This window comes from Parambassis ranga, chromosome 2 (assembly GCF_900634625.1).
Source record: "Parambassis ranga chromosome 2, fParRan2.1, whole genome shotgun sequence".
NCBI lineage: Eukaryota > Metazoa > Chordata > Actinopteri > Ambassidae > Parambassis > Parambassis ranga.
In genome coordinates this window covers 10387223-10403634 of record NC_041023.1, presented here as the reverse complement: position 1 = coordinate 10403634, position 16412 = coordinate 10387223, and the positions used below count along the sequence as shown (strand labels likewise).

The following is a 16412-nucleotide window of genomic DNA, read 5'->3' as shown; positions in this document are numbered from 1 at the left end:
TATAACTGTTATTTCTACCAGCAGGATACCTCATAAGTAACACCTCTGATTGTTTATTGCTTTAATTATTTATGATGATTCTAAGATGTAAAAACATCAGGGATGGAAGCCCTAATTTATTCCTACAGTCTCAATGAGAAATCATTTTAAAATGATAGCAGCAAAATCAATAATGGATGCTTTTTCTTCACTGTTGGTCTGCCCCACTCTAACGCACAAACCACAGGTTTAGGTTTGCAGATTGTGCCACCATGTGGACGCAGAGGAGCACTGAAGCTGCTGCTAGTTGTTCCAGCAGCCACTAAAATGCTAAGGAATCAAACCTGCAACTCAACTCTGAGCCATGCTGCTGCAGTGTCTCTGGCATAAAACACTTAATCAGACTGATCAGTAACTCTTTTAACATTCACAGTTATTAACCTGCTTCTAATAGACCTTTTTACACCACACATTTTGACTTGAAAGAAAATCAATTAACACTGAGCTGTATGACAAGTAGAACTTACTACACTAATATTCATGTAAACAAGCTTTGTCATGAACTGAGGAACGGCTCTTATATTATATAGTTGTCAGGCTTCTCAGAAAGAGAAACGGACAAATTAGTCCCATCACCACCATGAATCTTATCCCGAGTTTAAGCTGTTGATCAATAAAAAAGACCAAAACAGGCAGTTTGTGCATTTTATTGATAAATTATCATTTTTAAAAAGACCCACGAGCCATCTTTTCCTTCCACCTCTCACTACTCACTAACTGAATTTGAACTATGTACAAAGTAATTTTGTTTTTTTGAATATTATTTTCTGCTTCATTATCATCACATTCAGAACAAGGTTAGAAGTTCAAACTGTGCCCACTGGTCAAGGTCAAGAGACAGGATGCTGAGTTAGCTGAGTATAGCGATGCTAGCTAGCACAGAGTTCACAGGAGGTCAGAGGGTGGCGGCGGTAGTTTAAGCGCAGGGTAGGAAGGTTTACATTCTGACTCACAGGCAGAAGGAGCTAAGACTGGAACATCGTACCCTTCAGCTATCTCTCTGCAGCAGTGACATGAACATTAACATGCAAACGTGTGTCACCATGTGTTCTGGGATCCTTCTGGCCGGGGATGGAGGCTCAAAATGACTCAAAGGGTTATTGCTGTAGTGAGTTTAAAGCGGCATGGCACAAAAAAAAAACAAAAAAACACTCTGATCTGCTGATCTGACACTGTTCTTGACTAATATTGGGCAGCAAAAGTTGGCACACGGGTATTTAAGGACGATTTAAAACTGATCATTTCCAGAGTTAAAATCATATAGCAATACTATGTCGATGTTCACAGGCAAAGGTAAACGGTTACAGTATGAATATGCAGCTTTTTGGAGCTGAACTTACTAGCAGCAAAAACAACACATACAATTGCATAAAATCGTAGTGCAATGGGGCAAACGGTTCTCATTTTGGTCTGGTCAGTAACGAGAGAAAAAAATCAAGTGGGTGCCATCGTGTCAGTCAGCAAAACTGGCCCAGAAACACTGAATCCAACCAGTCTGCTAATCTATTATTATTTTAATCAGCGTATGAGCCAACTCATTTTGGCATTCATCAAGAAAAAAAATCACAGTTTTTAAAGTTCCTGATTCTGTTTGTAGGCAAAAACCCGGACAGGATTTCAGTCTCTGTGGACCAGATTTAGTGACAGGCAGCAGTTTTGTTCAGTGAGTCCGACACATTCCAGACACAAACACCCCCCAGTACGCACACACACACACACTTCCATCCAGACGTTCCACTTCACTGAACATGAGGGATTGAAATAAAGAACAAGATGAAAAACCAAAAGTGGAGTTTGTTCTTCCAGCCCAGCAAAAGACATTCCCACTCTAGGCGAAGCTGTTCTCCGGGTAGCTAACTTTGATGGCCCCCCAGTAGCAAGCTCGTATCAGACAAATGAGACCCAGCAGGTAGGCGAATGCCCAGGACACATAGGTGGCGTTGTAACGACTGGCAAAGTCCCGAGTACCAACCTGTTAATACACATTATGATCATTATTGGATCAACCTCGTTAATAGTGAAATACAACAGAGCACATACTTACTGTTAAACCCACTCCAATGAAAATGCAGATCATTCCTATAGTTATATAAGCACAACAGCGCCTCCTAGGGAGCGCACTGCCAACAGAGGATCTGCAGGAAGGAGAAAGAAAGAAGTCAGTGTGGGAACAGAGACTGTTAGAGGAAAAATATGCTGAATGACATCACAGTCTGTTGTGTGTGTCTGTATTCTGTAAAGCAGCGGTAATGTGTAATGATGCTGATCATCATTCCACTGATCTCACTCCTGTGCAGCCTGACAATCTTGTGAGTCAGAACTCTCACTTCTCTTTTCCAAGTTACACATGAAAAGCAGGATTGTCACAAGTGCAGCTCCCATGAACCTGACCTCCATCCACGCCCCGTACAAACACACATCTACAAATCACCCTCAGGCAGCAGGCTGGCGTCAGCTTTTCTTTTTTACTATAACTTTACTTTGCTCCCCCTCTCAGCTCTCACATGGCTCTCATGTGACGAGACTCAAGCATTCTTCAGGGATCGCTGGTTATTCAGATGGCTTAGGGGTGCTGGATCACCTGATTTTTTTTACATTCTGCTGCTAGTCTCTCCCTGCTTCTACAGTTCCCCCACTCACTGTTTACATGGTGTGACTACACCAGAGGTTTCATTTCTTCTTGCAGCATCATGGTCATAACATGATACAAACGTATCTCAATTCTCTCTTTTAAGGGAGAGAAACAGAAAGACGGGGAAGAAAATATATGGAGGAAAGGAGAGGAGACAGAAGCAAATCTTGTGGGTAAAGATGACAGAGAAGACAGAGAGAGAGAATCATCAGAGCGGGCACACAGGTATAGATGCAGACAGGTGCAGAGACATGTTTTGGTTACAGCTTGTTATCCTGACACAGGCAGTGTCTGCTGTCTCCCTGCTGCAGACACTGTCCACATCATTCTTCGAGCCTCCCACCACTCCTCAACCCTGTGACCCTCCTTCCCCATTAACATTACATGTGAGCCAAGTTTTAATTCCTGTCACACGTCTAGATTAGCCGCCATTACCTCCACCTCCCCTCACCTTCCGAGAACTGCAAATCCAGACCTCTAAAGCTCAGCATCTGACTACACTGATTGTAGCAAAAAAAGCAAACCTGCAGATACAACTGAGTATTTAAATCCATGTATGATGAGTCACATTACACCACAAAGACACACCACTGAGAAAGATCCCTGATTTACTTCCTATTAAATGCTAACCAATGCTTACAGGTAGAAACGTAGCATAACCTGTGAACATTTGATGAACTCACATTTTTTTGCAGTGGGGACACTTGGCTAGCGTGTTAAACCGAAGCTCCACCCACTGTGAAGGAACAGAAAAAAAGAAAAGTGTATTGTTAATTTACAGTATTAAGAAACCTGCACAAACCCACAAACAGCAACACACAGCTATCTGACTGCACTGTGCAACAATCAGCCGAAAACTGCTGGGGATGATTTTCCATGATCAGTTCTTGTGGTTTTTAGATATGTGGCTACATTAGCACCTAAGTATTAACTTGATTCTTGCATTAGTTGGGGTTTCATCTGGTGTTAAGAAAGCAGTGTTATCAAAATATTTAACCCACCACACACAAATCAGCATAATTAACAAAGTTCCTATGTGACATCTGACTTCAGAAAATATCATTCATATTTCCAAAAAGCAAGCTGCAAAAAAAACACAGCTCTGCTGAAATCCAGATGTGCACAAAGTCATATTATCACCAGTGTGAATAAGGATTGAACTGGAGCGGGTTAGGCTGTTGTTAATATGTCCACCAATACGACCAGCTTTCTCAACCTGTTGTTGTGCTGGAGGAGAGCCATCATTGGGGAGACCAGACATTGGCTGGGATGACCTGGCGTCCTCACAGCCCTACAGATGCCAACGTGCAGATGTTAAAGAGGGCAACATGTGAGTCACACTGACTCAGTAGAAAGGCAAAGACATGTCACTCTCTCCGTGGGGGTCTCATTATGCCTCATTTTCTTACGTTTTATTGTCTGAAATGCTGAATTAAGTAAGATAATGAAGGGACTCCTCTACATAAGTGTAGGAAGCTGCAGGTTAGCACAGTGTGGTCGCACTACAGTCAGGTAAAGAAAGAAAACATGCAGAAACACACACCTGTCAGGACCAAGTGAAACACACAATGACCTCACTACTACTCTGCAACACTCCAGGTATCGTACAACATGACGAGGCTCTCAAAATCATCTATATGCACGTACCAACAACAGCACAGCAACACGATTATGCATTAACAAGACAGTGATTGGTCAGTGTGCTGGTAGCTTTACGAACCAGGAAGGTGTTGCCACAGTGACCGCAGACCACTCTCATCCCCTCTGGCTGGATGGGCAGAGCCGGCTGGGCAGGTTGCTCCTCTGGGATCACCATCACAGGGCTTAGGTTGATTATGCGTCTGCTGTTGAGGGACGGAATGGAAGGTTTCTGACAGGATTATAAAACTTTCTGGGGCCCTAAAAAAGGTGTCTGTCTGTTTGTCTTCTACAACTTTCAACAATGCTGACACTTGGCTCTCAGCCTCACATTTGGTTTTGGAAAAAAAAAACGCATCATTTTGGGCCTACCAGTTTGGTCGAGGACATCCTATCCTCCTGGACGTGTCTTTACAGATGAGCAGGCAGTTACAAGGACATCTCACATACTTCTTCCCTGTTGGGGGATTCTTAATAGGCTGAAAAACAAATATATTAACATCAGTTCAGAGAAACTGCCTGTTTTTGTACAGCTGGAGAGAGAGGCTCTACCAGGTAAGACATCAGGTCTCTGCTGGCCTGACAACAGTTGTAAAGTGCTGTGCAAAGCCTGGCTATTAATCTAGGCCATGAAATATATATTAGTTTTCCCATCAGCTTCAAATATCTATGCTGTCCTCCATGTTGAATTTGTCAGTCAGTTGTGTGGCACTCAGTTGTGGAGCTAGTTTATAGACCTGAGAGGAGAGGAGAGGAGAGAGGAGGAGAGGGATATCAGCACCAGGCATTAAAACGATGGCCTCCACTTACTGTAGCTTCATTGCAGACTGTGCACTTGACCACGTGCTGATGCAGCTTGCCATCCAGGTTGATGAGCGACTGGCATACACGGCAGTTGATGACAGGCACACCGCCGGCATCAGGGCTGGCGATGGCTGTGTAAGGAGGAGGTAGTTCGGCTTTGAGAAGAGAGAGGTGAAGCACACAAAAACACACAGCCAGCTGTTAATGGCATGCATCTGGAATACAGCAGCTACATAAACAGACTTCCTGTAGATGATCTTATGCTCTATGACAGTTTCAAAGGCATTTTCTTAGCTTAGCTGCTGAACACACTGTATGTAAACCCATGACAGGCCCTGACTGCTCAACACGTGACTCCTCTATGTTGGGGGGTCAAAGCACCACTGTAGGCTTCAGAAAGAAACAATGGATCTATTTAGAAATCCACTTGCTGCCAACATGCATGAGTCAGTAACATCTGTAAACTGTTTAACACCATTTGTAAAATACGGAAGTGTGACAATAACTTAAATAAACAGCATTAGCCTGGATACTGTTGCATCAGTTGCCTGGATAGCTGGATTAAAATGCCTCTGCCATTGATTAGCTTTTTATGATCCATAAACAAGCCTACTCAACATGATTAAACAGCAACATTTACAGACTTACAGATTTTATGTCTGAAAGAACTACTGTAAAACTAAATACAGCAGCCACATGACTGTGTGTACTGTTTAATCCCACCTTAACCTCATGCATTTAGTCTGCATTCCATTTTTCAGGGATTTAATACACTAAATCGACTCGGACCAGTCACTACCTCTACTACTACTACAGTAGTATTCAGGCATACTTTACATTCTGTCACATACTATGGTGCTAATCCCTGAACCATTTATTTAACTGTAATTGGAATATAATTTTGGACTGGGCAAACACAAGGAAGTCATCTAATCTGAAAACATACTGACTTCACTCGCGTCTCTCTCAGGGTGAGATAATGAGACAAGTCAACAGGTAAACGTGTTTGGCTCTGAGATTTAGAGACTGACTCAGTTGACACCACAGGGACAGATGGGACACCCGTCTTCTACGTTTGGACACACCTAGCTAGAAATACAACCACAGCATGCCAAAGACGGGGGACACTCTGTGTGCATCCTCTACTGGGCTCTGACAATCTATAATGTAACAATGAGTGGTTGATGTGAAATTGTGATTGACAGCTTAAATTTAAAAGGCCTCCTCTGTCTGTGTTATCATCCACTGGTGCTAAGTCTCTGGAGAGCCCTGCTCCTGCTCCTAATGCATGTCTGAAACTGAATACAGCAGCCAGAGGTAAGACGAGAACACGCTCCACTACAACCACCAGCAGCAGCAGCACCACAACACACAGCCCACCGTCACATCCGGAACCACGCTCACTGACTGTGGGACTTGTGGTCTGAGGAGTAGCATGGCTGAACAGCTGGTATGCAGACAACAGCTGCTCAGGAGAGTTGTCCATTTTGTTTCCAGTTGCCCGTGTGTCATGTGACTGAAAATCTCTTCAAATTGTTTATTTGTCTGGACTATTTTCAGGTGTTGAACCATGACGAGTCTCATTCAAGCTCCAAAATATATATATCCTAATCATCTGGTTAGTGATTATTAGTCTGAGCACCATCTCAGTGTTTTAGGACAGAGAAAGATTTTTGGTGTCTTTAGCTCAAATTAATCCACTTTACAAATTGGCTGACTGTCGACCAACAACTGGAATTAGCCAATAATCCAGACTGCAGTGAAGGAGGAGGAGGGAGAAAGTAGGCCATGAAATATACTGACTGTACTCAGTCAAATCCAAACAGGCCGTCACCTCGTAGATTAATAGCGTTAAAGTCTTTATGACTAATCCCAGTGGTGAAATATGAATTTTGTAAGATTAGATCAGAACAGCAAATATGTTCATGTTTTTCTATGTTGTTTGTTTGATATGAGCCTTTTGACCCGAAGGCTCCTTAAAAGACTATTACACAGTAAATGAAGCCATTCATTTGCAGGGTTGCAAAGAAAAGATATAAGCTCATGACCAGAACTCTGACAAACAGGAAACAGGAGAATCAGGTCCGTGTCTGTAGAAACACTGAAAAAAGGAACTTCTCTGAGGACCGGCTAAAGTTAAAAAAAAATGTGAAGTGTATTTCTCAGCTTTAAACTGGGATGTCTCATTTTGTGCTACAGAAAACCTGAATTTGATCAGACTGAATTCAGCTCTGACCCGTGACAGAACCTTCTAGTCTGGAAGGATTGATGAGGTGTAGCTGCCTGGGTCAGGCTGTGTCTGCATCAATGCACTGTAACTGACATTCTGCTGTTTACTAAGCAAAATATGGGAACTGTGTCAGTTTTCTACAGCAGGAAAGATGCACAACATGTACATGGATACTTGTTTACAGTCCCATTCCCATGCAAAGTGTCCATTTAAATCCTGTCCTGTTATTGATCCACAAAGGGCACATCTGGGCATTTTCCTGCTTTGCAGCTGGGACAAAAGCCTGCTCGCCTCTTCTCATCCGCAGTGCCTCACTTTCCTCCATCAACATCATCATCATCACATCACATCTAAACCGGTCTGATCTGTTCATCCAGAACACTACAGGCCCCGGTGAATCGTGATGTAAGCTGCGTTTCTACACTAAAACCAGACTGGTGTTATAGTAGGCCCCTCTCTCCTAACCCACTGCTCCAGTTCTCACAGTGCAAGCTCCACCTTTCCCTCGGCTGCTGACTGCTCTTCCACCGATGCCCTTGCCTTATTGCAGTTTTTATTTACGCACAACTCGATACGCCCTTTTTTTAAAAAAAGATTCTGCGTGCAGCCAGCGGGGCTCCTGCGTGTCGTGTGTTTACCTCGGGGGCTTGAATCCTGCAGGTACGGGGGAGCAGTGGGGGTCACATTCTCCGAGTTGGGGCCCGACAGCAGAGGAGATCGCTCGTCCATGCCGTCGGAGGCCATGTCGTTAACCGTGAAGACTGACGGGAGGCTCCTGGCTGCACTGAGTCTTGCCTCAGCACGGAGGAGCAGCCAGCGGCTGGTTGTTGTTGGTGCCGAGTTTCTCCGGTCCAGCAGCCCCAGTGACGGCAGGCTGTAGGGGGAGGAGCTCCGCGGTGGTCCCCGCCCCTCTCATACATGGCCCGGGGCCTGGGCAGTGTTCATCATCATGTATACAAATAAACACTGAGGGCTGTGTGAAGGAATTTGGCTTAAATCATAATTAAAAAAATGAACTGAAATATAATATAATATAATATGAAATATATGTTATACCCACGTAGGCATGAACACACGATCATTTAGATCTCCCAAAAATCAGAATATAGATTCAAAACAAGCTCAAGTTTCAGTGTTTTGATGTAGAAAAAGCTGCAATTTCCAGTTGTCACCACTAGATGTCAGTGCAGCATCACTGCAGAGATATTTCTATGATTTATACTGGCGTCATTTTACGTCCAAGATTTTTTCAGTATAGAACATATATTGTTTTTTTTTAATATTTATTTACATGTTTAGAACTTCCAATGATTTTGAAACAGAAAAAAGAAAATAGTAACAGGGTTTAAACCGATTCAGCTTATAAACCTTAAATTATTAGAACATGAATAGTTAACTCACAGTTAATAATAAGTCAGTAATGTATTTATTTACAGTCCCATGCTTCGCAGAAGATTTACAGAAATGGTCCGAGCTTGGTGTTGTGTCCATCTTGTTCTGTTCTTCCCCCCAAACTACAACACCCTCCGTTGTTTGTGCCAAAATCATTCCTCACTGCTTATGTCAGGGTGGAAGCCCTGGGCTACACTCACTCCATTCTCTGGCCATTGAGAATAATCACTAAATAAACACAGATGGTGCCCTGAGCAAGTTCACGTTTATCTGCTCTTAAAAACTTTCAGTACCTTTTAAAAAACCTGATCTGTGTGTCCAAGAGAGCCAAATGTTCACGTGTAATTAAGAAAGAAAATTGAATGTGCAAGGAGGGTTGTACAAATCAGCTCATAGAAGATCCTGTTTAGGACACACTAAAATGGCTCATAAATACCAGGAGCATCGCACCCCCTCCTTCTCCTCCTCCTCCTCCTGCCACTCCATTCACAAAGATTTTCCCTTGCAGAGTAGAAAGAAAGAAAGAAAGAAAGAAAGAAAGAAAGAAAGTCCTAAAAGAAGTTTAGCGCGGAAAAGGCTTACCACAGACCTTTTTCTTTCTCATCAATACATTTGCACTTGTAGGAACTTTAACTCTTTTATTCTTTGAGGTGAGTTTTTTTGTTCCCTTCACAGACTGTGAGAGAAACTCCTGAGCTCCTGACTCTGCTGTTACCGGGCCAGTAAAAAGTGATTCAGATTGCATGTAACAGGCTGCAGTCAACGACTCACTTTTTCCGACGACTTCAGGCAGCTGAGGAGCGTCGCTGCACACACACACACACACACACTGACAGACGCACCAGTCCTGTCGCTGTGTTTTCTTTGCAAGGTAAGATCATTTATTCAGACTACACAAACCTTTTAGAATAAAATTACTGGGACTTGTCACAGTTACTAAAGTGATAGTTTTCCTTCTTCTTTATGCTGGCAATTACGAAGCTACCAAAATTCAAACTTCCGGTAAAACTAAGAAATAAAACGCATGCAATTAATTGGGCAGTTTATTTTTACGAATAACACGGGGCGTGTTTTACAAAGTAGTGGCTGTATGGGTTGAACATGTTGTTAGCCTACACTTTAGGTGCTTTTATTTTGAAGGTTTTCGTCTGAAAGGTTTGTACAACTTCATGTTTATTTATTTATTTATGTTTATTTATCGTGTTTGTGATATGAAGTAATTTAGTACCTAATGATATTGTAAATGTAGAAGGTTGGGTTTGTTTAAATGCTTATAGAACTCCATGTTTCAGCCAGTGTGGAGATGCTCCAGAGGACAGTGAGCGGTGTCTGGCTCTGCCTTCTGTTGGGTGTCTTCTCCCAGGCAAAGGATGCAGGACCTGCAGGACCTCTTCCTACTTTCCCTCCTGAGCGAGTGTCAGGGGAAGCAGATCTAGAGGACTGGGAGTGGGGCTCTGGATCATCGCTCCTGCACCTGCTCAACAGCTTCCCTGCTGACAGTCCCTTCATAACAGAATCCCCAGGAAAACCAGTCAACTGCACTCAGCGCTTCTGGTTGCCACCATCCCCTCCGATCTGCTGGGAAAACATAGCCGGTCCCAAGGAGTTTGCCAAGTCCCGTCTGTTAATTCTGCAGAATAGGGCTGCCCTGCAGGCTGTGTCTACCTCCAGTGGGGTGGAGGAGGGGGGGGTTTCCTATGACCATCAAGCCAAAGAGGAGGTCCAGGGGATCCGCTCAGACCACCAGAATGTGGTGGAGACTATACAGAGCATGGAGACGGTGTTTGTCTCTCTGGAGGAGAAGAGGAGAGAAGGGAAGGAGCAGGGAATTTTTACAAGGTGAGACAAACTGTTTGGTAACATGTGATGGTCCAACAGTCTGTCAGACTGCTAACAGTCTGACAGTATTCAGTATGATGGTGTAGATCTTAGGAGTCACTGACTCACATCAGGAGTTGATTTGTGCAGTTTGGACCAAGAGGCTGCCTAAAAATACACTTCCCCATGTCTGACCCCCTCTGTCTTACCAAATAATTTTCATATAATCCCTTAACAATGGGATCCTCAGCTGTCACTAGGAAAAGGCCATGATCTCATGCTCACAGGTCCATCCTCAATCTAAACAGTGGAGCAGTGACTGATTATGTGGGGATAATAAGTATTTATATCCCCATTTCTTCTTCAACAATGCAGGGTTTGGTATATTTGGCACACTTATATCTCTATACAAATGTAATCCACTATACTTTACTGTCACAATACACAGTCTCCAGCTGCTTAGGTACATTTGGATCAGTTTCTGACCAGCTGTGTGGGCTGCTCCTAAATCATTATTAGTAGGGACTCGGGAATCCTGGATCAGTGTTGCTTGTTTGGCCCAAACATAATATACAGCCTGAGTGGGAATACCTCACAGTCATTTCAAGTATTTTCCAGCAATCATTTGTCGGGACATCTGGCTGAGCCACAGCTCTGGCAATGAAACTATTGTAGAGCATTAACTCTTAACTCTCTGCAGGCCATTTTGAAGTGAGGACATTTGGACAGTCATGGAAGCGAGGGAACATTCTGTAAAAAATAAGATATTTCTTAAGAAGTCCTGACATTTACTTTGCTTTGTTTCCTATTCAGCATGAAGCGGCATCTTGCCAACACAGGGGATGCTATAGATGGCAGAGAACACATGGTGAACCAGCTGGAGAGCCAGTTTTCAACATTAGAGAAGACTCTGCTCAGTATGCAGCTTCGACTAAGCAAACTCATCCAACAGTGACAACGCTGGACCCACCAACCCCTTATCTGAAGCGTATTATACAGTGTATGTACATCATAGGTAACACATGCATGCTGAGGATCCTACATACATAACAGGAGGACAAAACACATTTGACCGATACGCACCTTAATAAGCAAAAAGCACAAATACTAAAACTAAATGTGTAACCTGGACTTCTTGGCTGTTAATTTTATATTGGCTGTTTGCAAATAGGTTCCATGTGGGCATTTCATGGTCACATTAAAAACTCTTATTAAACTGCAAGGCACTTGTGAAGCATGGAACAAAGTAAGTTGTTGTAACACACCATTCATAAATTGTACTTTCATGTCTGTGTGGGCACACAAATGGAAGAATACATTTAATACAACATTAATCTTTATTTCAATATCAAATCTAAACCAGTTATTATGTAAATACATGACAAGGATGCCTTTTAACCACCTGTATTAAATATTCACATCTATTAGGCTGACTGTGAAATTTTATTTGGAAACCCACAGCGGCTTCAGCTGTTTTGCAGAGGTATATGTACTTTTAATTACAACTTTCAAGTATTTAGGTAATGCTCAATTTAAAAAAACAAAAACAATAGTATCATGCATAACTTATCAACACAGTTTCTTTGAATTCAAAGTGTGACAGCATCTCTAGAATAAAGTTGATCATATTTTAAAGGGAACAATGAGTCAGCAGACATGTGTGCTCCAACTTCGTGGAATGGACGTCCATGTTTTGGTCTTTGACATGGAGTAAGTCTTCACTCCTCCTGACAGTAGGGCATGCAGAACAAGCAGAAGACACTGATACAAGAACATGTTTGAAAGCAGTGAAGGTGTACTAGCCAAATTTAAATAGTGGTACCACATACTAGCAATAACAGGACTTGCAGCTTTAAACATCAGATTAATAAAGGGGTCACAGAATAACCAATTTGTCTCAGGGTGCAATGACTACAAATATACTCAAATCATATATGTATGGATCTGCATTTTACATTGATCTCTGAGTCTTTACATAAATCCTGTGAGGGTTTACTCTCAGGTCCTAATGCTGAACTCTGCCAGTGTCTTTAAAAGCACTGAAAGGGTGTCTCTTCTACCTGTACCTGTGCTCTCCATGATAGGAGGGACATGTTTACATATCATCTATCCAGACAGGTGAAATGCATCCTTTTTAAATATCAGCTTCTTCGTCTTGCACTTGCTCCAAAGACTTGAGGTAATCACGAGCTAAGATCTTCTTAGGCAGAATATCTGTCAGGTAAGAAAACAACAACAGCACAAGACATTGAAAAATATCTGGTTTGGCTGCAACTTGCCTGGAAAAGTAAGGTACATCCTGCAATTTATGCTAAACTCCTGAAAATTCAACATAAAAACCTGGGCAGCCTCAAAAGCTATAAATCCTTACAGAGTTAAGTTAATGTTGGGGGGTTTATACTTGTAATTTGTAGCTGCAGCTGTTTGTGATGCTGTTAAATTATATGGTGATGTAATGAGAAGTGTGTGTACTACACATCATGACTAATAACTCAGCTTTAGCTCCAGCTCACACTGATGCCTCAGCATGTCTTTATGGGCGTCTTCACAGGATGCAGTGAGTCTCTGCAGGTGTGTCCCGGCACTGATGGGACTCACCTGTGAGAAAGTGGAAAGTCTCGGTCTCCTCTGCGGTGTTAGCCAGGTCGCTGTAAGACAGAGAGTTGGTTTCCTTCCCGGAGCCGTTGTTGAACGAGGACAGAGCCAAGTGCTGGACAAACAGCTCCTTCAACAATACAGGACAGAGTCAAGAACTTACGAGACACCGAAACGGAAGCGGGAGCTTGAACATTTAGAGCTAACCATTAAGCTAACAGTGCTAACTCCTATTAGCAGCAACAGATGAATGAAGTCGACGTAGCTCAATGAACGCATGAAAGTGCAGCTTACTGTAGCCTTGGTGGTGAGGAAGAGAGCGTCCTGGTTGATGCTGGAGACATCCGGAGAGCTCTTCATGATCAACCTAACCCTGGATAGCGGCAGAGAGATCGTCTTTTTGCTACCCGAGGTTTGATCGTCTTTGTCTGGATTATTTTGAGACATCGTCATGTGGACACGGCGCCAGACAGACGGAACTTCAAGTATTGTTTTGAATGGTGACGCATTTTTTTCTTCATCTTCTTAAAGTTAAAGCTGTTTGGCGGCCTTTACGCTGCATCAGCGCCACCTGCTGGAGTGGAAGAACTTTTTGAGGCCCGCAAAAATCATCAAATTGGTAATAAAGCCTTTTTGTTTGTTGTCAAATAAATGAAACACAAGAAGAAGTACAAGTTTCCCGTATAAATATATCGCCAATACAGTAAACGTATTTTCTTAACAAGGTAAATATGGTAAAATATGATCCGATTTAATAATAAACAGATGTGTCCTCCAGTCCAGTGGTGGCAATTGACTTCGGTGACAGCCACCACAGAAGAAGAACGGATGTCAGCCGCCAGCGCAGAAGAAGAGCAGTAGCGCTAGCAATGGCGTTAAGTTGGCTACACAAATAAACAACATTGGTAGTTATTCAGTTACGTATTTGACACAAATATTTTGTGTCTCAGTTAGTGTTGTGAATTCTTTTTTATAAAGCAGATATCAGCATCTCTCTCGGTGTCTGTTTCTGAAGCCACATCTTTCGGATATTGATGGTAAAAACAGGGGCAGCAGCTTCATCTCATTGTTAGACGCTGCATTCAATCTTCGCGTCGTTTGTAGGTAAAACAATGCCGCTGGGTTTGAAACCATGCTGCGCTGTCTGCAAAACGAACTCTTCCTCCATGTGGAAGAAGGGAAACCAAGGAGAAATCCTCTGCAACAACTGCACAGGAAAGAGCAGCAGCAGCGGAACATCAGGACCCTCCATGTCCTCCAACACACAGCCCAGCAATGGCGGTGGGAAGCAGGTCAGTTGCACTGTGAACTAGAGCTGAGTGTTGAATGTATGTTTTGCTGTTGCTTATTACAGCTCAGATTCCACTGATTCAAGCTGCATCTGCAGACATTTACGTTTCAGGGCAACAGTAGTATGCCTAAGACTTGACTGTGATAAGGGGGTGTGGGTTCTTTGCTCTGATTTGTATCACATTATGGATGTTTTAGGTATTTTCTAAAGGCACTGGAGCAGCACAGGGATATTTAGCTAGGGCAATAATGTCATTTGTCAGTTTATAATGACTTTTATCTTAGTATTAATAATAGCTCAGCTTCATAATGTTTCTGTATATTTTTTTTTTCTGTGGAGAATGACTTTGTAGCTGGCACAAGCAGAGCTAAATATTTCATATTTTCATACCAGATTAAAAAGTAAATCATTTATTTGGAACACAAATGATTTATGTTTCTTCACACACAAAGCTGCTACTGGTCTAATGAATGTTAATGTGTTTGTAGTCCAAGCAGGAGATCCATAGAAGGTCTGCACGGCTTAGGAGCACCAAGTACAAAGCTCCTGCATCTGAGAAAAAAGTATCAACAAAAGGAAAGGGAAGAAGACACATATTCAAACTCAAAAATGTAAGTTACAGATACACATTTATTTTCTGCCTGATTAATTTTGCTATTATAACCCTTGTGTATGATTTCTTTCCTCAGCCAATCAAAGCACCAGAATCAGTGTCAACAATCATCTCTTCAGAATCAATATTTTATAAGGTATGGTTAAAAAAAAATCCAATATAAGACATTTCCTGGTCTGGTTTCTGCATTTATGGAGCTTTTTTTTCAGGATATAGGACTTTCATCCTCCATGGTTTTATTTGTATCCACAGGGTGTGTACTTTCAAACAGGAGATGTTATCAAGGTTACAGACGAGGAAGATGGGAAGCCATACTATGCCCAGATCCGCGGCTTTGTACAGGACCAATACTGTGAAAAGAGTGCAGCACTTACCTGGCTCATCCCGACACAAGCCAGTCCAAAGGACCATTTTGATCCGGGGACGTACATTGTTGGTGAGCAGTTATGCAGAATCACATGTTTTGTTGAATGTCATTTGTTTGATTTGACTCTAACAGTCATGGATAGATAGATGGATATGCTTTATTAACCCTGAAGGGGAACAACAGGTCTTAAAACAGGTCTTAAAAAAAGCTTGCAATAGAAAAATATATATAAAGATCATGTGTGTTGCATTAGGTCCGGAGGAGGATCTGCCCAGAAAAATGGATTACTTGGAGTTTGTGTGCCACGCCCCCTCTGAATACTTCAAGTCACGGAGCTCCCCGTTCCCCACCATCCCCATTCGACCAGAAAAAGGCTATATCTGGACCCACATAGGACCCACACCAGCCCTCACTTTTAAAGAGTCTGTCAGCGGCAGCAGTTAACAGGACTGCAATATGAACTTTATCTGTTACTTTTACACCCTAAATGTACATTTATGTATTATTATGAAAACAAAAAAAAATGTGCGAACTATAGTCATTGCTTTCTTGTGAAGTTGTAATTTCATACAGAAAAAAAACAGATGTGACAACTTTTCACACAGGTAGTTGTTTACACAGCTGCAGCATACTTTTGTATCTCAGAATAAATAAAACATTTTTCTACTAATCCCTTATTCTCTTTCATGAATTTGCTGAATTACGACAACAATCTGAAAGCCAAACGTTTTTTCTGCTGACCTGTAAGCACAGTATGTCAGGAACTCTTTAATTAAAGTTTATTTTATTATTACTTATGTTACATTTATCATTGAATGTGGTCATTCAGATTTTTTTTTTATTTTCAAAATATATGTGAGATCTCCTAATGTACTTTGTTAACCTTGTTTCGCGCCCCTCGCAGTGATATTGGAAGTAACAGCGATACAAGTATAGTATAACGTTACAATTGTAGATACTGATTATTAGTGCGCTATTAATGTAATAGTAACG

At 42.2% G+C, this 16412-nt stretch overlaps 4 protein-coding genes across 8 annotated transcripts; 2 read left to right on the top strand and 2 right to left on the bottom strand.

Moving 5' to 3' along the window:
• Nucleotides 1–676: 676 nt before the first annotated feature.
• pip4p2 (phosphatidylinositol-4,5-bisphosphate 4-phosphatase 2) lies at nt 677–8211 on the bottom strand. Of its 3 annotated transcripts, none has more exons than XM_028397584.1 (8): nt 7982–8211; nt 5120–5268; nt 4682–4788; nt 4392–4515; nt 3888–3962; nt 3355–3407; nt 2084–2174; nt 677–2011 (listed from the first exon to the last, which is right to left on the bottom strand). In XM_028397584.1, the coding sequence occupies exons 1-8, from the start codon at nt 8085–8087 to the stop codon at nt 1868–1870; spliced, it is 849 nt and encodes a 282-aa protein (XP_028253385.1). In that variant the 5' UTR covers nt 8088–8211; the 3' UTR covers nt 677–1867. The 3 variants fall into 3 exon arrangements, with proteins under 3 accessions (XP_028253385.1, XP_028253392.1, XP_028253398.1); XM_028397591.1 differs by having other exon boundaries at nt 5120–5244; XM_028397597.1 differs by lacking the exon at nt 3888–3962.
• Nucleotides 8212–9224: 1013 nt separating this feature from the next.
• On the top strand, nt 9225–11977 carry LOC114432315 (uncharacterized). 2 transcript variants are annotated; one of them, XM_028400242.1, is made up of 3 exons: nt 9225–9606; nt 10032–10574; nt 11367–11977. In XM_028400242.1, exons 2-3 carry the CDS (start codon nt 10039–10041, stop codon nt 11506–11508), a joined length of 678 nt encoding a protein of 225 aa, XP_028256043.1. In that variant the 5' UTR covers nt 9225–9606; nt 10032–10038; the 3' UTR covers nt 11509–11977. The 2 variants fall into 2 exon arrangements, with proteins under 2 accessions (XP_028256043.1, XP_028256044.1); XM_028400243.1 differs by having other exon boundaries at nt 10028–10574.
• On the bottom strand, nt 11876–13677 carry chrac1 (chromatin accessibility complex subunit 1). The gene is made up of 3 exons (XM_028400245.1): nt 13443–13677; nt 13152–13278; nt 11876–12767 (listed from the first exon to the last, which is right to left on the bottom strand). Exons 1-3 carry the CDS (start codon nt 13599–13601, stop codon nt 12688–12690), a joined length of 366 nt encoding a protein of 121 aa, XP_028256046.1. The 5' UTR covers nt 13602–13677; the 3' UTR covers nt 11876–12687.
• On the top strand, nt 13643–16089 carry gatad1 (GATA zinc finger domain containing 1). 2 transcript variants are annotated; one of them, XM_028400241.1, is made up of 6 exons: nt 13643–13767; nt 14253–14440; nt 14928–15050; nt 15129–15188; nt 15305–15488; nt 15673–16089. In XM_028400241.1, exons 2-6 carry the CDS (start codon nt 14261–14263, stop codon nt 15861–15863), a joined length of 738 nt encoding a protein of 245 aa, XP_028256042.1. In that variant the 5' UTR covers nt 13643–13767; nt 14253–14260; the 3' UTR covers nt 15864–16089. The 2 variants fall into 2 exon arrangements, with proteins under 2 accessions (XP_028256042.1, XP_028256041.1); XM_028400240.1 differs by lacking the exon at nt 13643–13767 and adding an exon at nt 13983–14185.
• The last annotated feature ends 323 nt before the right edge of the window (nt 16090–16412 follow it).